The 27,670-nt window shown below is 41.9% G+C and overlaps 1 protein-coding gene across 1 annotated transcript in view; it reads left to right on the top strand.

The window, feature by feature from the left end:
• Csgalnact1 (chondroitin sulfate N-acetylgalactosaminyltransferase 1) overlaps positions 1–27,670 on the top strand; it is a 331,838-nt gene that overhangs the window by 234,096 nt on the left and 70,072 nt on the right. The window contains exon 6 of the mRNA XM_028883852.2: positions 4,166–5,087. Coding sequence (XP_028739685.1) covers positions 4,460–5,087 — 628 coding nt within the window. The 5' untranslated portion in view covers positions 4,166–4,459. The remainder of the gene's footprint in view (positions 1–4,165; positions 5,088–27,670) is intronic.

Raw genomic sequence — 27,670 nt, 5'->3', positions numbered from 1 at the left:
CACTCTGCTGAGAATTTCCTTTGCAGTGAAGAAGTTTCTAATTCCACATAATAATAGTTGTCAATTCTTAAGGCTATTTTCGTGCTTTCAGGGTTCTATCCAGAATTTTTTCTCTATACCTGTGTCTTCTTTTCTATGTTTATTTCTAGTGATTTCATCTTTTCAGGTTTTAATTTAATGTCTGTTCACTTTAACTTAATGTCCTCTTTGAACTGATTTTTGTACAGGCTGAGAGACACACTGATACAATTTCTTTCTTCTTCATGTCAATATCTGGTTTTCCCTGCGTCGTTTAATTAAATAAGACAGGTGTTTCCAGGAGATGTTTGTGACAATTTTGTCAAAAATTTGGTGTCCGTAGCTGTGAGGGTTTATTTCCGGGTCCAGTTTGTGTTCCATGGCCTGCGTGTCTGTGCCTGTGTGAGCCTCACGTTGTCTTGGTCACTGTGGCTCTGGACAACAGTTTGAAGTCACGTGTTGCGGTAATTCCGGCACCATTCTTTTTGCCCAGGATTGCTTGGCCATCTGTGATCTCTGTGTTCCCATATGAAGTTTAGGATTTACACACACACACACACACACACACACACACACACACACACACACACACTAATCCTATGAGGAATGTCATTTGAATTTTGATAGAAATTGAATCTGCCCATTAATTTTGGTAGTGTAGCCATTTAAACATCTTAATGAAGGGTAGGGAGCATGCTAGAGCACATGTGGTGTGTTACTGGAAAGGGGGTTACTGGGGGTTACAGTGGGGAGAGGAGCAGCAAGTTGAGGTCGTGAGTGATTGGGGGAAATCAACCAAAACCAGGTATGCACAAAAATATGGCACTGAAACCTGTTATTTGGTTTGCTGATGAAAATTGAAAAAGTCTGTTGTCTCACAAGATGTCTTGGTTCCCTTGGCTCCTTTTCCTCTTTTTCTCTGATGAGTGGAGTCCAGATAACCTAATGAATTTCCAAAGTCAAACTAACTAGACTTTAAAACATATTTTACATGTGTGTGCATGTGTACATGCATGCCTGTGTGTGTGTGCGTGCATGTGTGTGTGTGTGTGTGTGTGTGTGTGTGTGTGTGTGTGTGTGTGTGTACACAAGAAAGTTGGTTTCCTCATTCTACCACATGGGTCTAAAGCATCCAAATAATCAGGTCCAGGCTTGGCGGAAGGTGCCTTTACCCACTGACTCATCTCACGGCAACCCCCAATACTTGTAAGCAAAAGACTTGTGGGTATAACAGATAGCCTATAGTTTTAATTTTCTGCTAGTGTTTGTTGTTTGAGACAGGGTCTATCTTCATAGCCCTGGCTGTCCTCGAACCCAGTGTAGACTAGGCTAGACTCAAATTCAGAGATCTGCCTGTCTCTGCCTTTGGAGCACAAGGATTAAAGGCGTGTACTACCACTGACCTAGTTTTAATTTTCTTAAACATAGTCTTAATGCATTGCTTCAGTTAAACCAACATGACTTCAATCCATTATGCAAATGAAACATTTATTCCATTAAAATTTGGTAGCATGATTGCCTCTCTTAATTTTTCACAGCACAATAAATTGTGTTGAATGTTCCGTTTCTTTGTTTTTTGATTTTCTTATTTTGTCTGTAATGACAACGTATTTAAAATAAAAGTCTTTAAAATGGCAGAATAATGTGATAACATGTCCTCACTGATAATTTAATACTTGGCTATAATGAGCTTGTCTGAGAGATTTCATTAAAAACAGCAAGGTGCCTGAACATCAAAACCAAGATGGTTTTAATCACAGAATTATAGTAATTATACAAATCCTGAGATTTTCATCAGACATAAAAGGCTTCCAAGGGCAAGCATACACTTTAAACCTTATACTAATAACTATGTATTGTTCTAAATTATAGTTGAGAGACTCCTTGGGGCTATAGAAATACTAGAGAATAGATCAGAGAGAAAACGTTATATACTAAACTTTTACAATTTTGGTGGTGTGGGGACATTGGTAAGAGGCTTGTCTCCTGGGCAGTGCTAGAGGACCTCCCCTGTGTGAACACTGAATGTAGCAGGTGCACAGTGCACTCTGGACAGGCCAGCAAGCCTGGATCGTCATCGTGCTTGAGTGCAGAGAATGTCAGTGGAACCTCTTTCTACCAGGGGAGCTGGAGGTGCATTTTGCCTGGACTCTTTCTTCCCCTCTGGGACACAGCACTAGGAAAAGGAGTCATTATTGTCCCAGAACCTAGACTGCTGAGGTTGAGAAAGGACACTGTAAAAATTATTTCATCATTATAGGGATTATTGAAAATGCCATTTTCATAAAGTGGCAAAGTGCAGGTCCTCCTTGATTTTAAGAGACCTGGTATGTAAAGATACACAAGTAATGTTTTACAAAGATATCCCAAACAAAAGTATTTATTTTATCTAATTTTATTGGTTCATTGATTAATTTATGGCTATGAATACAAGGGTGATTACAAAAGGGGGGACACTTCAAAATTAATGTGTCAAGAGATGTTGTCTGTGGCAGAGGAGGGAGGAAGGGTGGCCTTGGGGACATGGAGATGGTGAGTGTGGCTTGCTCCCCCTTTATTACAAGGATTAGGTGTTAGGGGAAGACACAGAAGTCCTCATGTAGGCTGGAAGAGGTATGCCTAGATAACTTGAGTCCTGACAAGATAGCATCTCATCCCTGCTCTCCTCACCCATCCCTGGCTGTGGCAAACTCCTCGCTGCCACTTGCAGGGATGACTGGAGATTGGTGGCACACCTGTCATAGAATCCCTCTTTGTATTTGTGTTTGAACTTCTGGATACGTCCCTACTTGTTCAGAAAGTTCACCATCTGTTCTGATGGCCATTGGGCCTGCCTCAGAGGTATCCACACGTGACTGCAGTCCTCCTCCTGCTGGACAGCACCAGTGGAGCAGTCTGCCACCAGTAATTTCAGTGCCATTGAAGTATTGCTTTTGGGCATTAAAATAAGTGTCATCGTGAGGAACTCCAACATACAGAGAAATAGAGATGAGTCAAAAAAAATCAGTCTCAATTCTCAACAGAAGTACTCTCTGCATTTATCAGTGGTTCCCACCCATCTTTTCATGTTTCCTTTGATGCACATTGTGTTCTGATATACAAACACACTTAAACTTAATTATCTGCCATAAACAATTTCAGTAAATCTTGGGAGGGCAGTCAATTGACTATTGATTGCCATAGTGAATGAGCCCTTGGTGTCTTAAGCAGTGGACTACAACTTCATTTAACTGAATGTGGGGTTCATGAGAAAACCCGCAACTGTAAGGTTTCTGAACACACAGTGACCAGAATTGCTTCAAACTCAAATGCCCAGTGAATCCATGTGTTTCTAGCAGTACTCACCCAAGCTGCACTTGGAGACTTCATGGAAGCCTTGATTCTCAAGACAAAACGTGCGCTTTGCATTGCACATACTATTACACCATACAACAGCGAAGGCCCAAAACACCTCAGTCTGGAAGTATGTTAGGAACTGCGGTGTATTTATTGCCCGTGCAAATTTTTCCACTCTGGTAGATACATGATGGCTTGATTGTAGTAAACAAAGACTTTTAGTGTTCTCCTTCTGCTGAATGTAAGTATCAAATTAGTGTATCTTGGATTTGATGGGGTTGAAATATTTGGTTTAAATAATTTCTATATGAGTTTTCCACTAGGGTTTCATAAATAATGGCTAAACAAATGTTGACTTGGGATCAGGGCAGCATTTTCAATAATTTCTGAAAACACTTTAAATAGACTTCTACTGTTTTTCATTACATATTTATGCAAAGTGCCTTTCTTAGCATCGGTAATTATAGAATCAAAATATTGATCAGTTCTGCAAAATGAGGAAGATGAGTTTTCCATCCTGCAGTATCAAATATTCAGCCAAGATTGAATTATGTCAGGGAATCACATACACCTCATTAATATGCACATTTGCTTAATCTTCAATAAATGTTGAAATTGTATGTATATAAAAGAATTGCTTTAAAATAAATGTATGATTTGTGGTGACTAAATACTTGACTTGTGTGCTTATTTTATATACCTATATACTTTGGATCAAGTGAAAATTTCTCAGGTGAAAAGGAATCCTGAGTGGGAAAAGTTCAAGTCTGAGTGGAAACACTAAGGGTCCCTGTCCTTTGTGTCTTCTCAGGTTTCCCCTCATCTTCGGTGCATCAGGAAGGCTATGATGGGAACAAATGAAAGAATTTGGAGGTCCCATTTAACTGGTTGTTTCTGCCTAGAAGATCTTCCCTTGGAAGCAGGACAGCGGTCCTGTGTAATGGTTGACCTCCAAAGGCAGGCCGCATTCTAGAAGGAAATGGATAAAATTGGTCCAGGGGACTTCAGAGGCACTGTGGTCTAATCAGGAAAGCCCTTGTGTGGGGCCTTCCCGTTGCCCTGGGATGCTGCACACGCTGGACGCATGGCCTGCACCTGAGTGAGGATGGTCCGTCGTGGGCTGCTGGGGTGGATTTCTCGGGTAGTGATTCTGCTGGTGCTGCTCTGCTGTGCCATCTCTGTCCTCTACATGTTAGCCTGCACCCCAAAAGGCGACCAGGAGCAGCTGGGACTGCCACGGGCCAATGGTCCCACAGGCAAAGATGGCTACCAAGCAGTGCTGCAAGAGCGTGAGGAAGAGCATCGCAACTATGTGAATAGCCTTAAGCGACAGATCGCACAGCTCAAGGATGAACTGCAGGCACGCAGTGAGCAGCTCCGCAAAGGGCAGGACCAGGCCAGTGATGCCACCGGCCTGCGCTCAGGCTGGGACCCTGCACCCAAAGCCCAAGCCGATCTGCTGGCCTTCCTGCGCGGTCAGGTTGACAAGGCCGAGGTCCATGCAGGTGTCAAGCTGGCCACCGAGTATGCTGCTGTGCCTTTCGATAGCTTCACCCTGCAGAAAGTGTACCAGCTGGAAACCGGCCTGACCCGCCACCCTGAGGAGAAGCCGGTGAGGAAGGACAAGCGCGATGAGCTGGTGGAAGCCGTCGAATCGGCCCTAGAGAGTCTGAACAGCCCTGTGGAGAGCAGCCCACACCAGCGTCCTTACACGGCTGCGGACTTCATAGAAGGTGGGCATGCTTGGAGATTTTTGGGGTGCAGGGAGGGGGATTGAGAAAACACTTCCGAAGTACCTCAGAGCCTAGGTAGGTCTCTGGGGTGACTGGTGGTGAGTTTCATGAGGGAGACCCCAAAGGTGTACTAGAGAGTTGTTTTCCGGAAACTCTTGCTTCTCCTCGCTTTCTGTTGGAAATTGCACTAAATACAGTTTAGTTGTTCTGTGCTAGAAGAAGGTAACACTTCATGCTTTGGATGGCAAAGTACTTGCCTGGAAGGCATGAAGACTTGGAGTTCAGGTTCTCTGCATCCAGATAGGCAGCTCAATTTTAATAAAAGACCTTGTATGGAAGGATCAGGTGGAGAACAGTTGAGGAAGACACCCATTGTCATCCTCTGGTTTCCACATTATCAGACACGCCCACCCTCCCCCACAAAAGAAGAGATAAAACAAAATATGGATATAAAACTCTGAAACCCAAATAGAATATACGAGTAACTCCATTGTGTCCTTTACCCTAGATACTTGTAGAAATTGGGTTGGGCTATGAGACCCAGAAGAAAACAGAGCAAAGCATTTACATGTGCCAGACCCTGGGGGAAGACTGCTGAATGGACCCTTTGTGTTCAGCAGGGCCCTGTTAGGAAGTACTTATTAATTAAGGGAAATGCTGGTGCTACAGATCCCAAGTTGACAGAGCCAGGATTTGAACTCAAGAAGACTGAGCCTTGAGTGCACGTCCTTAGCTACAGTGTCGCGTGCAGATTGTTGTAGCTGATGGAAATGAGAAGGGCGGTTCACTCTTTGCATGGGCACAGTCTGGGACTGACTGTGTTTGTGTTTGATTCCTTAGGAGACACTCTCCTTATCTACTTTCTTGGAAGACTCATTGGTATCTTATTAATGGACGTGTTATTACTGGTTCAGAAACATCTACTCATTTGGGATAAGCCATTGAGGGCATCTAGTTCCATTACTCCACTTCTGGATAGATTCTTCTTCAACATGGCCCCAAATACAGCTGTGTCTTTTTAATTGTTACTTTTTCTGTCGGGAAACCATACCATTGCCCCGCAGAAAAGACAGTTTCTCTTCAATCAAAAATCCTCCCAGGCAAGGGTGACAACTAAAATGATCAAGTGTTTGCATTGGAAGTGCAAGGACCTGAGTTCGATACCCCGGGACCCCACCACCACCACCACTGCACACAAAGCCAGGTGTGATGGTGCCCACTTGTAATCCCAGTTCTAGAGAGATGGAGACAGGCCCGTCACTGATGCTCACCAGCGAGCTAGCCTAGACTACTTGGCAAGTTCCAGGCCAATTAGAGATCCTGGCCTCTACATACATGCACACATGCACCTACACATATGAGAGCACCCAGGCATGTGTGCCTATGTACATATGCATGTGTGTGCATACACACACAATCCTCTGCTATTTCCTGTTCCCTGTATGCACTTGGTTGTCTTGTGGGTTTTTTTAAACTTTATATTTGAGCTGTAAATTCATGAACTTTCAATATATAATCATTTTTCACATACTTAGAGCCTGATAAAGAAATCTTTTAGAGAGAGGATTTTCGTAATTCATGCATTCGAGATACAAAAAAAAAAAAAAAAAGAATGCATCTCTAGCCACTAACTAGGGCAATAATAAGCATATGATGAGCATTCAGTAAGAGTTCAGGTTAGGATGAGGCAGCATCACATTTGATGGTGCTTTATAGTTTATGAGGTGCTTCTACATTTATTATTTTACTAGCTGACCCTCGGGGGATATCATTAAACATCATTTTAAAGAAACCACTGCTCTGCCACGCTCCCTTGAGTATGCTATAGATTGCTGCCCACATACAAAGCAATTTGAAAAGAACTTGATTACAAATCAATGCCTGCAGCTTGGAAAGTTTGCCCTTTTGATTTCCAATCTGCCTTCATTTTTGAAATCTCCATCTGCTTTTCTTTATCTGGTCTTGATATGTAAGGCCAGTCTTTCTCAGTCAGCAGGGACAACAACTCGGGCTTGCTTGCTCTGAGATCTGGATGACGGTCAGTGAGAGACATTCTCACCCAAGCTGCCTGGTGTTGGTCCCATGTATAAAACACAGCTGATATCCCTAGGGAGACCAACTCACATGCAGCTTCTGAATTCTAGATAATTATTCTCATGTGCTGTATAAATGAAGATAAGACACTTTAAATATATTTGTGTGTAACTGATAGTTACAAACAGCTCGGGTTATTTAATTTTTAAAAAAATTGTTATCCATACCAAAGCAATCTGGGGGCCATCTTTTATGGTCACAGGAAGTGAGGCCTTTGGGAAGAGTCTCCAAGTCAGAAGAAGATGTAGGAAGCAGAATTTAAGTTCAGCATAAGGATGAAGTTGAAAATGGTGTTGCCTCTGAACTGAGTGAAATTCCTGTCAGTACAGGAATCAACTGGAAGACCATAGAGCTGGAGTTGTGAATTGTGGTTCTTATTGCAGAGAGCTGTTTGGACGGAATTATCCTTCATCTTCTCAGTCCTGGCTCACTTTTCTTTCATCTACACCTATTCAAAGTGAGAGAAGCAAATGGGAAAAGTCCGTGTGAGATCTGTTTTCTGGAAGGAGTTTGAGCCGTAATAAGGACTTTGCTGGGAGTAATATATTTTAAACAACTTCTTTGCAATTCTAAACATAACTGGAGAGAAAAATGACTTTGTCTGATGTATGAGACTTTGGTGGTCCAAAGCAAAAATCCATGGGAAATTAAGTTAAACAGGAATGTTCTGTGTGCTCAGGAGATTCTAAACGCAGTCAGCAAATTGCCTGCTGCTGGACTAGCAAGGCAAGGATGGGGATGCTTGTGGGTGTACAAGTGTCTTTTCCTGTTGCTATGACCACATACTTCACAAGAAGCAGCTTAAGGTTTATTTGGACTTACAAGTTTTAGGGAATATAGTCCACCATGGAGGAGGAAGCACGGTGAGAGGCAGATCCACAGCTCAGGTGGGTACTCCTCACCTCACATTTTAGTGCCACAAGAAGCAGAGAGTATACAGGAAGTAGGCTGGGGCCGTAATGCCTCAAGGCACCCTCTGAGTTACCACTTCTTCCAGCTAGACTCTGCCTCCTAAAGGTTCTACAACATTCCAAAGACAGTACCTTTCACTGGGGACTAAGTGTTCGGACACACAAGGCTACGGGGACATTTCACATTCAAACCACAACAGTTTTTAAAGAAATAATAAAACACTATGGCATGGAATGCTTTCAGGTAACAGTGGTATAAAACTTAAGGTGAGGCAGGCAACATGAGCGTGGGGCTCTGTACGATTTACAACAAGACCCTTAGGCTCCTGGAGAAATGGCTTGCTCCTCTGTCAGTAAGAAACTCAGTGTGCATGTCTGCCCAGGCCCTTCCCAGACCTGGACGGAAGAACGCTCCACCATCCCCTTGCTAGGCGACCAAAGGCAAGTCACCTCCCCTACAAAAGGAGAAACTGAGAATGAACACAGTGACTTCTACGATTCTGTACTTCTATGGAGCTTGCAGAAGGAGAAGAGCACACGTCTGCCTATATCATTTCTATCTATAGGATTTGTTATTTGTCTCTAAAATCTAAGGGGAGCAATAGTTATCTCTGTGTTCAGGGTTTCTCAGAGGCATTGAGTTTTTTTGTTGGATTCTCATTTAATAGCGTTAATTTTTTGCAGCTATTTGGAAAGAGAAGCGAACATCAAGCTGTAATCAAGCCCCTGCCTCAGAATGTCTAATTGCTTGTCTCCTCGTTTCTTTACATTTTATTACTTATTCCTTCAGAGGAAGATACCCACACTGGCACGCCACTGGCATTTGTCTTTGATTTTATGTTTCTTTAAGAGAGTAGTAAATATGACGCGTCGTTCCACGAAGCCATTTACCTTTCAAAATCTTCTGCAAGCCAAATATGTGTCAGTGGGGCCCCTCGGTGAACTTGTAATGTCTGTTGTCACAGTAGGGTTTCTCTGTCACTAACCTGTGATGCTCTCCTTCCTGCAGCTACTGCAGGGTTAATGGCTTGGCAAGAGAGTTCAAACGCCAAATGACTCAAACTGGGGGTGTGACGGAGTCAAACTCCGATCTGTCAGAAAGTTTGAGGGTAATGTGGTTTGAATGTACCCCCTTCAAACATTCAGATGTTGATAATATGCCAGTCTTGAGGGCTTGGGCACTGAGGGAGTAGAGCTTCATGAAGGTGATTGAGGCTTTCACAAAAGCGGCTCCTTGCAGCATCCTGTAGCTGCCCTTCCGCCTCCTTCACCATATGGAACACAGCATCCCTCCCAGGAGGATGCAGGACTCCATAGACAGTGAACCTGTAGCAGGGTCATCTTGAGCTTACAGGAGCCCAACACTGTGAAGAAGTACATTTCTATCCTTTACAAATTATCCTGCTTCAGGAATTTTCTTATAGTAACAAAATTGACTATGAGAGGGGTACCCGGAGATGTATTTTAAAACCAGGCAATTTGGAGGTTGCTATATGACTTTGTAGGTGGTTGTTCAGTCAGTCCTGACCTGCTGTCCATTACAATCAGGACTTTGGGGAGCTTTTGAGGTTTGGAGATCCACTGGTTATTTGTCACCATGCGACTTCTAGTGACTTCTGTGTTCACTTCGTTCAAGCTTGCCTGGTCAAGTCAAATGTAACTCTATATCTGGATTTTAGCACCCTACTGGTAAACAATATGTCAGGGACGACACTGGGCAGGAAAGAGATTCCTCCCGCAGCACTCCTGCCAGGGACATGCCTCTTGTTAGCCACTTGGTGATGGGGTAGAAATGACAATATGCAGTCTAATGAATTGCTGCACATCTAGGGATCCAGCTGCAGAAATAGGGAAGAGTGGAGATTCTGGAGGTCACCCTGGGTGACCCTTGACTTATTTTTAGGGTATGGTGGTACATGGCAGGGGGCTGTGGTAGATATGAAAGCAAAGTATATAAGGTCTTGAGTTATACCTCAGAGTCCTGAGCCAGTGTCTACAGGAGATCGGAGGCATAGAGCTCTTGATATCAGTTCTCCTGGAAGAGCAGCATTGGTTTCCGCTTAAGTTATGAGCAGGTCTGTGAGGTATCAGGCTCCCTCTCACTCACTTATCTACCCTCTACTGCTCTCAAATCTCATTTGTTTGCTGATGCTTTAATTTCCTACACTAAGGGATAAATGATATAAATTCTGGAATTAGAGATAAGAGGCTTAAATGTAGGCAAATGGCTCAGAGCTACACGTGGTGGAGTAAATTCTCCTGCGATGATGTCAAAAAGGAAAGTAGCTTTGGTTTCTTTCCAGGGGGCAGAAATCCCACTTCTAGGCATTCCATCCAGACTCTCAATCCAGGAGGGCTCATGCGGGAAGAATACACTGCTGTTGCCCAATTATTTGCTATCCTCCACTTTTATTTTGTTCTGGGCTTTGCAACCATGTGGCTGACCCTACCTCTCACACTGGGAGGGTAGGAAAGGATAGTTAAGAAGGAAGGACATTTGTATCAGACAATCAGCTCTACAGTTCTAATACTTTTGCAGAGGGCCAACTCCATTGGCTCCCAAGGGACTGGGAAGCAGGGAACCTGTGCAAGACGTGTATTTTGTTATAAGATTAAGGGATGGTTGAGAACGGCTTTCCATTGTGATCTTGTGACTGGCAGTTTGATTATCCTTATTGGGGGTACGTCAGTTCCCACTGAGCTTTTAAAAGTGAGCTTGCACTGTTCCTGACTTACATTCTACCTTCAGAACATGTCACGAGAGGCTCTAGGGTGCAGCTCAGGGGAGGAGCACTTTCTTAATGTTTGTGAGCTCTAAGCTTCTAGACCCATAAAAAAAGGAAAAAAGAAAAGAGGAAGAAAAGGGAGAGAGGGAGGAAGGGAGGGAGAGAGGGAGGGATGGAGGGACGGAGGGACGGAGGGACGGAGGGAGAGAATGAATAGTCTAAAGGGGAATTTGTAATATTGTGGGAGAACCAGGATGGAGGATGAGGGAACTGGGTCATGGCACAGGTTGGAAGGACATGGGAACTATGAGGGTTAGGGGGACAGGCAAAGGGTGCCTTCACACACAGGTGTAGCTGGGGGTGTGCCAGGCCGGCTGCTCAGACCTCAGCTTTCTAAGCCATGATGGATGGGATGTGTTGCTTCTGGGAAAGGAGTCATTTGGAACCTGGCTTCTGACTTCTCCAGTTAGGGAGTAGTTGGGTCCTCGCCCTCAGACTTTATCAGCATGTATAGATGAAGTGCTTCCTCTGTGTATAGAATGTCCCAGCCGTTTGAGAGCTAATAAAGGATAAAGCTAATTAAAGACCTAATAAGTTGTTTATGCAGAGAGACAAAACTCTGAGTGAGGGAGACTTGAGTTGAGGGAACTGAGCCTTGGTGCCATGAGCTTTAGAATCAGTAGCTGATAGTAGCTGAGAGATCAAGGAAGAGGTTGAAGGTGGTGGGGTATGAGTTGGGCTTCAAGGACAAGAATGGGCACCGGAAGAGGAGAGATGAATTAGATGCTAAAGGTAGCAGAGAATGGAACACCATGCTTCTGGAAGACAGATCAACTTGAACATGGGCTTTAGGTGATGATTAGAAGAGGACTGTAGCTCATGATCTTGGGGATGGGGCACAGGGATGCTTTGGATCTGGAAGGGTACTACAGCTAGAAGAGGCTCTTGAGCTCCAGATAGCCTCCTCCTCACAATTCTGCAGGCTTCTAGTATTCCACAACTGCAACATCCTGAGGACCACTGTAACCTGTGATGGTGATTGCTATGGCTTATTCCAGCTGGGTGTATGTTGGAACACATTCTGACATTTCGTAAGCACAATCTCATGCCAATTTCTCCTTTCCTGTGATGAGAGGCTCTCATTATCTCCATTTAGCCCAGGTGGAAGCTGAAATTGGAAGAGGGTGAGGACCCTAAGGTTGCACAGCTGCTGAGCAACAGCGTCGCCATTTCAGAGCCTGAGAATTCTGCTGCTCTGCTCAGAAGGTGGCCGGCTAAATATACAAAACAGCTTTAGGATGATGTCAGGCAATCTTTCTTAAAACAGGTGCAGGACTGAAAAACAAGCTGGGTAGGGGCCTCAGACTTGTGACTTTGTGAAAACATCCTTGGGAAACTGTATTCAAAGCAAAGGAAAAAATGTGTGTTGGGGAGACGAACAGAAAGAGGCCCAGAAAAGAAAATATGCAGAGGACAAAGTCTTTAACTTTATGTTGTTTTGTTTTGTTTGAGCCAGGTTGGTTTCATGTGGTCCAGGCTAGCCTCAAATCCACTGTACAAATGAGTATGACCTTGAATTCCTCATCTTAAAGACTCGACTTCCCATGTTCAGGGAAAACAATTTATTCATTTAACCAAAGGAAGATGTAGTGCCATCATAATCTATTTTCCTTGGCCATAACAGAATACCACAGATTGGGGAACAGTACAAACAGCAGGAAAACAGTAGAAATTTGTTATATGACTAGAGGCTGGGAAGTCCAAACCGAAAGAAAATCTAGCCAAACTCATTGTATCGGGAATACCCTCGGAAGGAAGGACTATGAATTCACTGTTGGCCCAGTTGTCTCTTGAATATACCACCCCCTAATATTGTTACAGTGAGAGATTTCAGCAGGTGTTAGAGGAGGCAGTGAAACCACAGAAGGTTCATAGAAGCCGTTGACATTGAAAACTTGATTTGAACTGCTGGGACTCTTTCTTTCGGAATGATTGCAGAGGAATGGGAAAAGGAAGCAGGGAAGATATTGAATCAGAACGTCTCACGGAAACATCTCAAGAGCAGTGTGCTTTGCTAGTCGGTTCCTGAAGGGCATACCAAAGGTTTGCATTGCTGTTAGTGTCTCCAAAGCCTGCTTTCCATCGACTTTGCACGTGAGGTTGATTTCCGATGTAGAGAGCCCTGGGGGGTCTCACCCACCATCCCCTGGCACTTCTGCTTCCTGCTGCCCCTCCTTCCTTTCTCCAGCTGCTGATGCTCATCATGATGTGCACATCTTGACCTTCCTCCTCTGCACAGTGCCTCACCAAGACAGCCCCGCATCTCTGTCTATCCAACAATTTATGCTATTTCCTCTAAAAAATATTTTCTGAGCCTTCTAGCTGGAAGACTTTCCTTACTCTTTGCAAAGAAGCATCTCAGGTGTGAGGTCATTGCTCAAGCCTCTCCAGCTACTTTATCAGTCCTTTGTTCAAGTTTAACTGACAGCTGACCCTGACCACTTTTAGAAACAGTAATTGAAGAGCTAGATTTCTCTGCTCATGGAATGCGAACTGTCACAGCCGTCTTTTCATTCTGTCTTATCCTATTTGGAGTTCTGCTAAGTGAGGCTTTTGAGAAGTATAACTGTTGCTGGTCCTGTTGCGGGGGAGTGGAGGAGCCGTGTCTCCTGGTCCTCTTTTTCTTCCTTGTATGCAGTAGCCTTGGGGGTGTGTGTGATCTATGTCTCAATCAGCTTTCACCTCCCATATCCTATTGTACTCACTACACAGCCCTTAAAAAAGAAATCGCTTGAAACTCTTTGGAAGAAGTACTTATCTAAAATATGAGGTTACACACAGTGTTCACATTTGGCCATTTGCTCTGCCCTTACAGTTTTACTGTAAGCTGGCAATTTGGATGGGGGGGGGAGCTTTCCATAGTAGTATCCACTATGAACAGGTTTCCAGCTTGAACCACAAATCTGAAAATACAAACTCAGATACTGAGAGCACAGGATACATGGGTGTGGAAACAGAGCTTTCTTAAGAAACGACTTTCTTTTTCTGTATTAAGCTTTGCTAGTTTCTTCTTGATATGGCAGTTAAGAATTAAGGCACTTTTTAAAGACTTTAGTTTGAAATAATTTTAGAACTGTGGGGGAAATGCAAACACAGTGTGAGATGCCAACCATGGCCCAGTCACCCAGACTGGGAAAGGAGCCTTACCTGAGAGTTTGATCTCTGTACTTTCAAGTCCTTTCAGCCAACCACAAGCTGAAAACACTAGATGGAAAATTCCAAGGGAAAAAAAAAGGATTTGTCACTTTTAAATTCATTTTGTTATAGTATGCTATTAAAATAGTCTGTTTTATTGTCTCTTACTGTGCCGAATTTAAATATTAAGCTTTATCATAAATGAGTATGTATATGTAGGGCAAAATCAGCTGTGTACAGGGTTCTGTAACCTCTCTTGGGTCTCAGAATTCATGGACAATGGGGAGCTACTGTACAGTGCTATTAATTAAAACTTTGTTTGTTTTGTTTTTTCATACTTTCCACACTGGGTGACTCTGAACTTCTGTCTGCACTTGATGGCCGTCGTTCACTTTGGCATATCCTGTATCAGTATTTTTGCAAATCTGTCTTTCCCTGTCCCCTGTCTTTCCGGAATGTTGGCGGTGGATGTGTGACACTACTCAGATGTTCTTGCATGTTCTGCTTCTGTTACCTTTTTACTCAGGGTTTTAGTTGAAGGCTTTTGCGTTGACCCATCTCCTTGGTGAAGGAGTGAGGCAGTGAGAGCATCGTTTACTGTATGGCCGCCCTTGTCTTTCTGGAATTTCCATTTGATTCTTGCCATCGCCGCCTCTCAGCGGAGGTGGCCTATGAGGCTGTGTGCATCCACTTTCTCTGCTGGAGCTTTTAGTTGGTTAAGCCATGTCTTTTGAATTCTCTGGTGCATGGTTCTACTGTCTGTGGCATATCTGGGTTTGGTTCTGATTAATGGTTCTTGGTAGGGGATTGGTTTTTTTTCTCTTGCTTTTCTGATACCTCATTTTTTTCTGCCCCAAACCAGATATCTTGTATAGAAATAGAGGTTGAGGTAACTGAATATGGCTCCCCCACCCCTCGCCCTTAGTGTGTGTTGGGGGAAGTAAGGTCATCCACATGATCCTCAACATAGGAAATGGTTATATCCAATGCATTCATTTTCACAGGTTGAAATCATTATAGGTTGAAAATGCATGCAATTCACTAAAGTCATAGCTCATTCTAGCTTGCCTTAAACATGTTCATAAAGCTTACATTAGTCTAGTATTGTATGAAATCACCTATTTTCTAATAAAGTATTGAAAGTTTCATGTAATTTATTAAATATGTTTCTGAAAGCGGAAAACAAAGTGGCTATACAGACTCCTTCCTCTAGTAAGATAAGAGAAGGTTCAATCAACCATCATAAGTTGTAGACCAGACTCTGTAGTCAGGATATAGGTGGGCTTGGAGTTTGTTGTTGCTATGGTTACTCTTAGTGAAACGGAGGCTTCAGATACCTCAATGGTACAGGTTTATGTTTGTGTTTAGGGTGAGGGTTGCTGTGACTAGCACAGCCTTTGGGACCCTGAAATTTAGGTCTCCTGTGTACTCTGTATCTTACAGGATATCTCCTTAAATCTTTTTTCTGGAAAATGTATTGCTGTCAAAAATGTCTACTGCTATGCTACTGTGCCTTGTTTCCTGAAGCTTGTTAGCTTGGCTCAACAGAGGAGTGCGGAGCTGTGGGGTGAGACTGTTGCTAAGGTTTCATTATGTCTCAATCTCAGGCAAGTACCATGACACTGGATTTTGGGATAGTCCCTGATCTCACCCCAAGAGGAAGGCTACTTTATCTCTTCAGTCCCCAAGAGAGAGAATATATGATACACTTTTCCGCTCAAGTAAGGCTCCTTCTCTAGGGGAGAGACAAGGGTTGAGGACTTTCTTGTCCCCCCTCCCAGGTGGCTGCTTCCCCTCACCAGGTCACATGATGTGGCCTTTGGAGGTTCCTTTTGGTCATTTCTGTTAATAGTCAATGACAGTCCAGGAGAAAAAACATGGAAAACTAAACATTTATCCAAGAGACAAAAGCAAGACAAAATGCCTCCCAAGGAACTTCACTGTCCTATCTCTGGACCTCCATCATTTTGATCTTCCCTTTTTATGGCTGACTATGCACGCCACAAAAAACAAGTTCTCATGTTCCAACCTCAGACTTAGAGCCGGTTCTTTGTTCTGTGAGGTAAACTGTGATGAAGTATTTCTTGTTTAATTCTTGCTTTTAAAGTTATTCTGGCTCTTTTTACTCTAAGAAATACCTCTACTTCATTAAACTTGGCATGGAAACAGAAGTGTGAAACCCCCTTTTTAAATAATAATTTAAACCCTATTAATTGCTTCATTGGCCTGCGTTGTACTACAAACCAATCATCTCGTCTCATACCTCCTGACCTGGTCTCTCCCATTGCACACAATTCACTTGTCTGTAAGAAATACATCTCATTGATTTCACTCTTGAGTTTTGTTGTGGTCACACCCCCGAATCTGGAAGACTATTAATAAAAGTCTTACTCTGAGCAAAGCCTCAGTTCCTATGATCTATGGCCATGGGGCAAAGGAATGCCAGTTTCTGTATTGTCGAATTTTGGGGTTTCAGTGACAACTTAAGAAGAGGAAGGATTTATTTCACTCGGTCTTTCAGAGGCCCAGTCCATCATGGTATGAAAGTACAGTGGAGCAAATCACATTGCAGGAGCTTAGAAGCCAAGAGAGAAAGTGCCTGAGCTAATAAGGGCTTTCTCCATTTTCCCTTTTATACCACTGAGCCTCATTCCAATGGGATAGCGCCACCCACATCCAGAGTTGAATAACGCACCCCCTACTCACACAGAATGTGCCTTTTGACAATCTCCTACATGCTAATCTAGTCAAATTGACGATCAAGATAAGCCATCACTTTTTTCTTAACATTCCCACCCTGTTGCTAAAGTTTTCCGCCTTGCCCACAGTCAGGACAAATCTTTGTCACCCATTTGAGAGAGAGAATTAGGAACTGTGGGGCGTTTACCGACGTCACCGTTCCTGGAGAACTTACCGACGTCACCGCCCCGTGTGTTGAGTTCTGAATCCTCTTTACCACCATGCGAGGATTCTTCTCAGATCACACTTTATTGGAGCGCCTCTTGGTTAAGGGACTTTGTCTTTAATATTTTTTTTTTCATAACACCAGCCTTTATCCCTGTTCATTTGTCCTTTTTCTTTAGTCCCTCTTTTTTTTTCTTCCCTTTTTTTCTTTAGCCCCACGTTGGGGGCCAGATATTGATGTATCCAACTCTTATTAAATAAGAAACACAGAAACAATGCAAAAGAGAAAGCCAAGAGGTCAGAGCTCAGAGCCAAAATCTCACCCTTCCGCCTGCGGTGTCCCAGCCTCCCGAATCAGAGCCCTATTTCCTGTCTGTTCGTCTATTTAAAGAGACAGAACAAGCCACAGCTATCTCACCTCACCAGTTCCTCAGCTGGTCCTGTTTCCTCAGACTGGAAGCTTCTGTGTCCTCATCCAATAGCTCTCAGCTGAACTGTGTTGCTCCAAAGCCTGAAAGCTTAACCAGCCAAATGCTTCTAGTTTCTGGTCCTCACGCCTTATATATCTTTTTGTTTTCTATCACCACTCCCTGGGATTAAAGGCTGGTTTTCTGGGATTAAAGGAGTGTGTCACCACCATGCTTGGCTATTTCCAATGTGGCCTTGAACTCACAGAGATCCAGAGGGATTTCTATCTCTGGAATGCTAGGATTAAAGGCATGTGCCACCACCGCCACACTCTTGCTATGGCTCTAATAGCTCTGACCCCCGGGCAACTTTATTTATTAACATACAATCAAAATCACATTTCAGTATAATTAGATTGCCACCACACCACCCCCCTTTTTTTCATAACCCTGTCTTAAGCCAGGCTCTTATTCTTTGGGTTTTAATGTGTAAAAACTGGCACCTAGTTTTTTTTTTTCTCTCAAATGCTGTGTTCTCACAAGGATAACTGTACATTTTAAAAGAGACCACTCTTTGAGAATTTCATACAGTGTATTTTTTATCATATTCTTTCTCATCCCCAACTCCTTCTGGATCTTCCCCTCTCCTTAATCACCCAACTTCATTTTCTTTTACTCTTATGGAAAGAAGGAAGGAAGGAAGGAAGGAAGGAAGGAAGGAAGGAAGGAAGGAAAGAAGGAAGGAAGGAAGGAAGGAAAGAAGGAAGGGAGGAAGAGAGAGAGAAAGAGAGAAAGAAAGGGGAATGTCACTTTGACTAGACTAAGAAGCATGTAGGAAATTATTAAAAAGCACTTTCTGTGTGAGTGGGGGAGGGCTCTAGCCAGCTCTGGATTTGGATAGCATTATCCCATTGGATGGGGGCCCAGGTGATAGAAAAGGGAAATGGCATTTCATCAGGAAATGAAGCCAAGACTTTAAAGCCTTAAGAGGCATCTTTCCGATTCTTGTCATGCTTCTTCCTCTGGAACCCTGTCACAGGGAATTGCCTCTGTTCCTTTCCTTTCCCCATGCGCATCCCATTTGGCCCTAGAGCATCACCAGCAGCTCATAGCTAACTCCTGGGTTCCCATCCCACTGCTAGCCTGTAAAAGAAGAAGTTCCTTCCTCAGTGCCCCTGGTGATGCGTCATTCTGAGTTTCCAAGTTACAACTGAATGGATGTCACGGTTACAGTTTGGGTGGGTTTATGGAGAGCTAGCAATGCCATGCCACGGGTGCCTAAGTGGGCTCAAGGGGCAGGACAGAGGGAGAGAGCTAAGTTGGTACTGTAAGGATATGAATTTGATATCAGCGCCCAAACAAAAAGCCAGGTGTAGTAGTATACATTTGTAATTCCAGTGCTGAGGAGGTGGCAAAAGAGATCTCTAGGGCTTGCTGGCCAAGCAGCATAGAAAAATTGGTGATTCCAAGCCAGTGAAAGACCGTGACTCTAAAACAAGGTACATAGGTGTATGAGAAAATACACCCAAGGATGATCCATGATTTCAAAATGCATATGCTCACACATGCACGTATGTGCACACATATGAACACACCAAAAGACATGTCTATGGGATTGTCTGAGTATCTCACCATAGCCAAGGATCTTTCTTCTGTACTTTCAAGTGACTTATGAATATGGTTTTGACCAGCACCCATTTGTAAACAAAGGACCGTGTCCCTGTATTTCCTAGCTTTATCCATGTCATTGTCAGAATCTATATTACTTCCCTAGGGAAAAGGACCTCATTATTACCAAATAGTGAGATAATTTTGGCCATTAGCAAGAGACTGGGTCTGTGTGCCACATTCCTCCCCCTCTCCGTTCATCGGAGTGGACATTCACAGAGAGAGCCTTAGTCAGCTTTGTGTCAGTGAGATACAATATCTGGTTAGAAGGAGAAAGGGTTTAATTTGACCCACAGTTTCAGAGGGTTTACACCAGGTTCCCTTGGCTCCATTGCTGCTGGGTCTGTGGGGGAAGCAGAGCATCATGGCTGGTGATACACAGAACAGAACAGCTTCCCTCTTGGAAGCTGGGAAGCAGAACGCAAGAGACTAGAAGAGGCTGGGATTATATCATATTCATCAAAAGCAAACCTCATGGACTATTTCTTCTAGTCTCCTAAAGTGTCTACCCCCTCTCAATCACAGCACCACCAGCTGAGGACTAAGTTTTCAACAGGTGACTCATTGAGAGACATGCCTGATCAGAACGATAACAGAAGGTTCCGACTTTGTTCTATGCTTGAGTGAGAGAGTGCCCGAGTAAGCTTATTCCTATTACACAGGGGTAGTAGGAGCTGAGTGGTAAAGGGATAAATGAAGGAATAGGTCCATCATAAAGCTTTTCCTAAGTCTCATGTTTAACTCTTTCTGCCTCAAGATTCTTGTTTATATTGTGGACAGACATGAAAGGAATAAATAGGCCTTTCCAACTATGGAGAGCTCCAGATGATTTATCAATTCATATGGAAAAAGGAAATTTTGAGAGGTCAGTTCATCTGCTTTTGTGGGAAGGACACTAACTGCACAGAGTGGAGCCAAGGGAAATTAAATTGCATGAGGAAGTGATTAAGTGTTACTTGAAACTTCTCAGCTAGTTAAATGTCTGAGTAGATGTGTAGTTGAAAATAGTGAGATTTCTGCTGTTACAATTTCAAAGACTTATTCATGGGTCTCTACTCATTGAATTGCCTTAGACATTGTCAGTGCTGGCTGTAGACAAGTCAAACAATATAAATCCTACTCCAGAGTCTAGTAGACAGACAGCACGTACATGGATAATGACATCACAGGGCCATGCAATGAGAAAGTGATAAAGAGGAGACAGGGACTTTGTTCTGTCCAGGTTGAAATAGCTAGAAAAGACATATCGATAAAGAATACCCTTGAACCACAGCTTTTAAAAAGAAGTATGAATTGATTCAGGCCAAGGGTGTGTGTGTGTGTGTGTGTGTGTGTGTATGTTGAGTGTAGAGAGAGAGAGAGAGAGAAAAAGAGACACAGACACAGAGAGACAGAGACATAGAGAGACAGAAAGTTTAGGCAGTCAGAATAATATGTGTAAAACAGATGCTTGTCAGCTTTCTGTATGTAGACAACTATGAGTGATAAGATAAAACTTGAATATAAAGTAGAAGTATCATAAGAGGAAGTGGAGGGAGGGGACATGGCAAGGTAAGAACCCTGAAGAATTAGGCAGATCAATATGATTGTGTAAAAAAGTAAAAACAAAACAAAAAATAAATTTAAAAAAGATCATGCTGATATGATATATAAATAGTTTATTCTGCAAGACCCCAAGGCTATGTACCATTCAACATGCCATGATGGATTTACTTTCTAGCTGGGTCATTCAGATAGCAAGATAGAGCATCTGTTTGACAGAATTAGATGGAGGCAGGACTAAAAAGCAGTCTGGAAGTTCTTCAAAATGTTAACTATAACATAATCATATAATCCAACTTTTATATTCCTATGTGTCTGACAATGAAAAACAAAATACACATTCACCCCAAATTTGTATGCAAATGTTCATACTAACACTGTTTATCACAAATAGAAGATGAAAGTAACCCAAATATCCATTAGTAGGTGATTGAATAGTAAAATGTGAGACATTCACACAGTGGAAAATAATTGAGCCTTAGAAAGAAATAAAGTAGGCTGGCTGGAGAGATGTCTCAGAAGTTAAGAACATGTGTTGATCTTGTAGAGGATCTAGGTTCAGTTCCCAACACCCACGTGGTAGATCACAACCATCCATAACTCCAGTTTCAAGGGATCCAGTGTCTTCTTCTAACCACCTCCCCTCACCCTGCGCCCCGTCACTATATAGTGTATGTACTCAGGCAAAACACTCAATACTTACAAAATTAAATAACTCTATAAAAGAGAAAGAAAGTAATGGCGTGCTGGTGCTTGCTACTTGAAAATATTATACTGAGTGGAAGAAACTAAATAAAATGCCATATGCTGCATAATTCCAGTTAAGGGAAATGTCCAGAATTGGCTAGTCTATCAGGGCAGAGAGGAGATTAGTGGCTGATAGGTTTTCCCAGGTGCGTGGATGGAATGGGGGTGATGCTGATGGGTACCGTTTCCTTTGGAGGAGATGACATGCTCTAAATTTAGTTGTAGTGGTTACAGAACTCTGAATGCACCAAAATAACTGACTTGTATACTGAAAACGGTAAATTGCTTGGCATTAACATCTCAGCAAACTGATTAAAATTAAAAGATACAGTCTCTGCCCTCAAAGAAAAAAGTAAAATGACTGAAGCTGGAAGATTAATTTAGAAGTTTTTAAAAAAGTGAGCCGGGCGTTGGTGGCGCACGCCTTTAATCCCAGCACTCGGGAGGCAGAGCCAGGCGGATCTCTGTGAGTTCGAGGCCAGCCTGGGCTACCAAGTGAGCTCCAGGAAAGGCGCAAAGCTACACAGAGAAACCCTGTCTCGAAAAAACCAAAAAAAAAAAAAAAAAAAAAAAAAAAAAAAAGTGAGGTGACTAAGGGGTTTCTGACCACTCAGAAAGTAGGAAGCATGTAAGCTAAGCATGTTCTGGACATTGTTTTCTTTAGGGTACATATGATCTGGGATTTCCCATAGAACTCAACAGAGTTTAATGGAGAATCTAATAAACATACTTATATGAGAGGTTTAAAAAGAAGAATTTAAGGCAACTATCATATTTCTTGATGTCAGGATTCTTTGCCACTTATGGGATTGCTAACACATATCCTTCTCTCATAAGACATTAATGTGATCATGAGAGGTGAGACATGGTCTAAAAGAAGGGAATCTCAAATATTATTTCTACTATATATAGGAAACAAAATTCAGTAGAGAAAATGATGAACTATCTCTCCTTACATTGTTGTGATAATACTCAACTGACTACCACAAAGATGAATTTCCAACTTGCAAGTAATTTTCCTAATATGCTTTCACTAGTTGGGGGCTAAACACTCCAGCATAATAGCCAGAATCACATACCCACTAGTTGGCTGCTGTCTGTTGGCACTGAGGCGCAGGTGAGGGCTGGCAGGATGGACTAGAAAATGCAGCTGAGCCTCCAGATGATGTTGAAGTGAACAGTGCCATTACCATGAAAGTCTGTAGAACAGAACTCATGTGAGATCGAAGCACTATGCCTCCTATAAGTGAGACTTGGAGCAACTGGGCAGCCCAGCAGGGGAGATGGTACAGGTTTTAATCCTGAAACAGAGAGTAAGGCTGGAGGTTGAAAGTACAGATAGCTGATGTGATCTAACAGGATCAGCGTGCTGGAACCTGAAGACAGACAGGAGTTCACCACTCTTGGATGATTGCTTATTCAGCAAATATCAACTGAATCCCACAATGTGCCTGGAATAGCCCAAGGACCTCAGCGTGAGGGCTGTGTGCCCTTGACCCTGGATAAGTACTCATTTAGAAGGAGCCTTCATGGTTCTCATGTAGTTAGTGACTTCTTAACTAAATGCTATAAATTTCTAGGTGTTTTCTGAGAGTCTCAGCAGTTATCAATGATCCTTTAAGGCTAGAGTGTAAGCACAGTATTCATTTTCAAAGTTTGAATTGTGAGCATTTCTGGTCAATGAGTAGAGTTTACGAGCAATGCTGAGTGTACTTTGGCTTCCCTTCCATGTTTAATGAAACCATTAATCTCTGTAACCTCCGCCCACAAACTATGGTACATGGAATTCAAGAAAACTTGCAGATTACTTGGCCTAATATAGCATGTGTGGAACGTAAAAGTATGCTTTATTACCCTTTAACCATGAGCCAAAAATACTTCGAACAAGTCATGTCCTTTTGACACTGTTGAACAACACAGAAAGACTGAGAATAGAATGGAAAAAAGACTATTTTGATTAAATATGCACATAAAAATGAGTTGTTATTTAAGCTCAGACAAATATCACTAAAGATAATTGAGTGAAAAATAGGAACTGATAGATACACAAGTGCATGTGTGTGTGTGTGTGCGTGTGTGTGTGTGTGTGTGTGTGAGAGAGAGAGAGAGAGACAGAGACAGAGACAGAGACAGAGACAGAGAGAGAGAGAGTTTAATTTTTCCTACCAGAGAAGAAGAGAAAAAAATGAAAGTACAAATTGGGCATCAAATAATCACGATATAGAAAGTGAACCGATATATAATAAATATATGATACTGGTAAGGACAGGCAAATTAAAATGTATATGTAGTAATGATAGTATAAATTGGTATAACTATTATGTGAGGTGATTTTTTTTAAATCAAGAACCTTTAAAATGTTGAAACACTTTACTAGTGTTTTCAACTCTAAAAATGTATTCTGAAGAATATCATGAATATTTATATCAAGATTATTCATCATGAGGCTGGAGAGATGGCTCAGTGATTAAGAGCACATACTACTCATAAAAATCAGAATTCAGTTCCTAGCACCCACGTTGTGCATCTCCCAGCTACCTGTATCTCCAGTTCCAGGGGTGTCTATATCTCTGACCTTCATAGGCACCTGCACTCATACATATCCCCCCCACATATACACACATATACAGACACACACATGCACATGCATGTAGAGTGTTCATCATAATCAGAAACAATTCTGATATCTAGCAAAAGAAGACTGGTGAAGTTGTTCAGTGTCTGGACAAAAGCATAGTGTAGTTTTAAGTAACATAGAGGAAAGCCTTATTGTGAGAAAAACTATCATTTTAATTATGAAAAGTAGAAAATATAACTATTAAGGAGAAAAGATTAAGAGGATAAACATACTGTACTTAAATAGTTTTTTTAAAATTTTATATGTGTTAGAATGCCAATACTATGTTTACCAGACTTTCTACTTTAAGCAACTGATACCTTTCTACTTTCTGATAGGGTATGAAAATTCTCAAATTATAATGGTTCGCTCAAAATAAAATACTTATTTCATATTCAATTATTTTAATTTTATGTATATATGTTAGTGTCTGTGTGTATGTATGTATACCATGTTGTGTGGTGCCAAAGGAGGCCAGAGTTGTACATCAGATATAATGGAAGCAGAGTTACAAGTGGTTATGAGTCACTATGTGGGTGCTGGAAACCAAACCTAGGTCCTCTGCAAGACCAGCAAGTGACCTTAACTCCTGAGCCATCTCTCTAGGCCAAAAAGAATGTTTGACTTCCTAAACAGGACAAAACAATGTAGTTGGAACAGACAATATCACAGGAGTTCTGTCCTAAGCTTTTCCTGTTGTCTGCTTCATCTCAAGAACCCAGAGAGAACACAAAATTACAGGTCCCCCCTCAACATTACTGGCTTAACAAGGAGACCGTCTGAAGAACTGAAGCTCTTTATAGGAAGGTGACCACCCACTTTGTCCCTGTGCCCTGAACTGCACTTCTGCTAGCCTCCCAAGCACAAGTCAACCATGCAGTTCAGACCAGCGAGGTCTACCAGATAGCTATTCCTACATGTATCGTGGGGTAGCTGAAGGAGCAACTCTGGTTCCCTTCCTTTTCCTCCTGCATTTGACAATGCTTTCTCACTGTTTCCCGACTTCAGAGATTCTTGTGAAATGAATGAGTTTTAACCGGTAAGAAGAAAACAAACAAACAAAAGACCCACCAAACACCTCTTCTTCCTGCCCTTAGGGAGTAAAAAATAAATAAGTAAAAAGACCCTTTCCCAACAGCACCGTTTTGGTTTTTTTTTTTTTTTAAGTTTATTTTTGTAGACTGTCTCTCTTTTCTCTTTCCTTCTCAACAATATGTGTCACAGTCAGTTTATGAAAACCAGAGCGCACTGTGGCTGCCTGTCCTGTGCTGTCTCCCACCCGTGGCCTGTTCTGTACTCGGCAGTATATTCAGAATGTCTCATTGCCTAGTATTTCCCAAACTATTTCAAGAGGGGCTAGGAAGTCAGGTGAAAAAGCAGGACCATTGATCAGGACTGCTCTCTAAATGTGCCTGGCTCTAATTCTCAGCTCCTAGAAATTAGAGATATTTTGGGGACATCAAGAGAACAGATGGCCAGTGAAGGCAGCTAGCCCATGTGGTAATTAGTCTACACAGGCAAATTGGTCATTTTATGAATCTGGAGTAGAAATGGTCTTGTTTGTGCCACTCTAGGAAAGACACATTGGCTAGAATGGACAGAGCTGGAATGTGTGTGCAAAAATAACATGGTAGTTGATAGATCACCAATTTACTAAAGATTTCTTTGCAATTAGGCTGAAGGAGAGCATTTTTGTTTGTTTTAAAATTGAAATTAGAAATAATTGAAATTGAAATTTAGACTCACTTATGTTTAATAGTTAATAGTACTTTAATAACTAATAAAATACATTATTATGACTAGAACAAGACAAAATGACTTAATTGTTCGGTGATACCAAGTGGCACACCCTGTGCTCACTGTATTTGTGTCCTGTCATTGTGGATTAAGTTTTCTGGATTCCTTGCTGGGATATGATAGAGAACCTTTTCTCACACTACTAACTCCAAGGTGAAGTAAAGTGTCTGGTACACACACACACACACACACACACACACACACACACACACACACACACCAGTTAAATATTGAATAAATAAATAAATGAACTCATAAAAGGGGACCACTGTTTAGTCATGCTGATTCTACACACCTTTTTTTCTTCTGTATCTCCATGAATTTTGATTTCACTGTCCAGTGGGGAACTGATTTGATTGTAGGCGAGGGTTTCTATTTTTATAACCAACCCAAATACCTCACTTGGTTCACTAGTTTTCCTTTCTTCTATGGATGCCTGACAACATTTTCCAGTGTGTGCTCACACTGCCCTGTGCTATGAACCCTTCTTAGGTGGCCTGGTCTCTGCATCTGCATCTCCATTTTCTTCTTGGAGGAAGTATATCCTCATACCTTCCAGTGGAGGCTCTTGTTTCTTCTTGGACTTCTTTTCATGTCATCATAACTGTGAATAAGTAATTTCTCAAACTCTCCAGTCATCACTTGTGGACAGGAAAGTTTTATTAGACAGCCTTTTCCCACTGCTGCTTCTCCTTTGAGTTTGATTTAGAGTCAGGCTGCCTGAGTTTAAACTCCAGATGAATACTTTAACTGTCATATATCCAGGGCAGTTGGTTTATTTTACTTCTTAGTTGCTTAACCTGTGTTTTTCAGTTTATCTGCAAAATGAAATCATTAATATCAAAGTGTGAGATTATTGTAAGCAATATATAAGCTATTATATATACTACTTTTATAACAATTAATGCACAGCAGATCCTATCAATTATTGTTGCTGTTTATGTAACTTATTAGCTTTGGAAGAAATCATTTTTTTATGGCATCAGAAATTCCTTAGACTCTTTCTTGGGTCTCTGGAGAAAGTTCGTCCTTTGAAGAAAGAGTATTCACACACTCCTGAATTATTGTTGATTTTCTCTAAAATACCATTGGTTAATGGTTAGTTCATTTTCCTTTCTAAACTTATCTCCAAAAAATACCATTTAATGCAAATAAAACTAAGCATTTTCAGGAAGGAAGTTTAAATTCTTACTTAACTCTATTTTAATGTTAAAGTCACCAGCAGTTGTAATGAAAATTATAGTACATAAATCACATTTTTTTTCTCAACCTTGTTCTTTATGGCTTTTTTCATAATAGCCAGAAACTGGAAACATTCTAAATATCCTCAATAGAAGAATGGGTTAAAAAATGTAGTGCACTTACACAACGGAGTGTTTTACTCAGTAATTACTCAGATGTTTTAAAAAATGACATCATGAAATTTGCAGGCAAGTGAAATGGAACTAGAAAAAAATCATCTGAGTGAGGTAACCAATGAAGATAAATATGGATCCACTTATAAGTGGATATTAGTTGTTAAGTAAGTGATACCCAAGCTGTAATCCATAGGTCCAGAGAGGTTAGTTAAAGAGGAGGGGTCTGGGGCACACAGGGATCTCCCTGGAGGGGGAAATAGAATAGATTTTGTGGGTAGACTGGGAGTGGGGAGAGGAGGAGGAGGTGGGGAAACCAGGTGGGTGAAGATGGAGTAGAGGGAGAGAGTGAGGGGGGAGATAGTTGGAATTGGGGGCACTTGTGGGTTGTATGGAAACCTAGTGCAGGAGAAACTTCCTGGAATGTATGAATGTGATCCTAATGAAGATTCCTAGTAATGGGGATGTGGAGTCTCAACTGGCCATCTCTTGTCACCAGGTGACAAAATTTAAAAAAGAAAAAAGAAGAATCATATATATATATATATATATATATATATATATATATATATATATATATATATACATATATATTATATCTGTTTGCATGAAAGGCTATC

Source organism: Peromyscus leucopus, chromosome 17, assembly GCF_004664715.2.
Source record: "Peromyscus leucopus breed LL Stock chromosome 17, UCI_PerLeu_2.1, whole genome shotgun sequence".
NCBI classification, from domain to species: Eukaryota; Metazoa; Chordata; class Mammalia; order Rodentia; family Cricetidae; genus Peromyscus; species Peromyscus leucopus.
The sequence above is the reverse complement of the archived record's forward strand: the minus strand, read 5'-3'. Positions and strand labels throughout refer to the sequence as shown.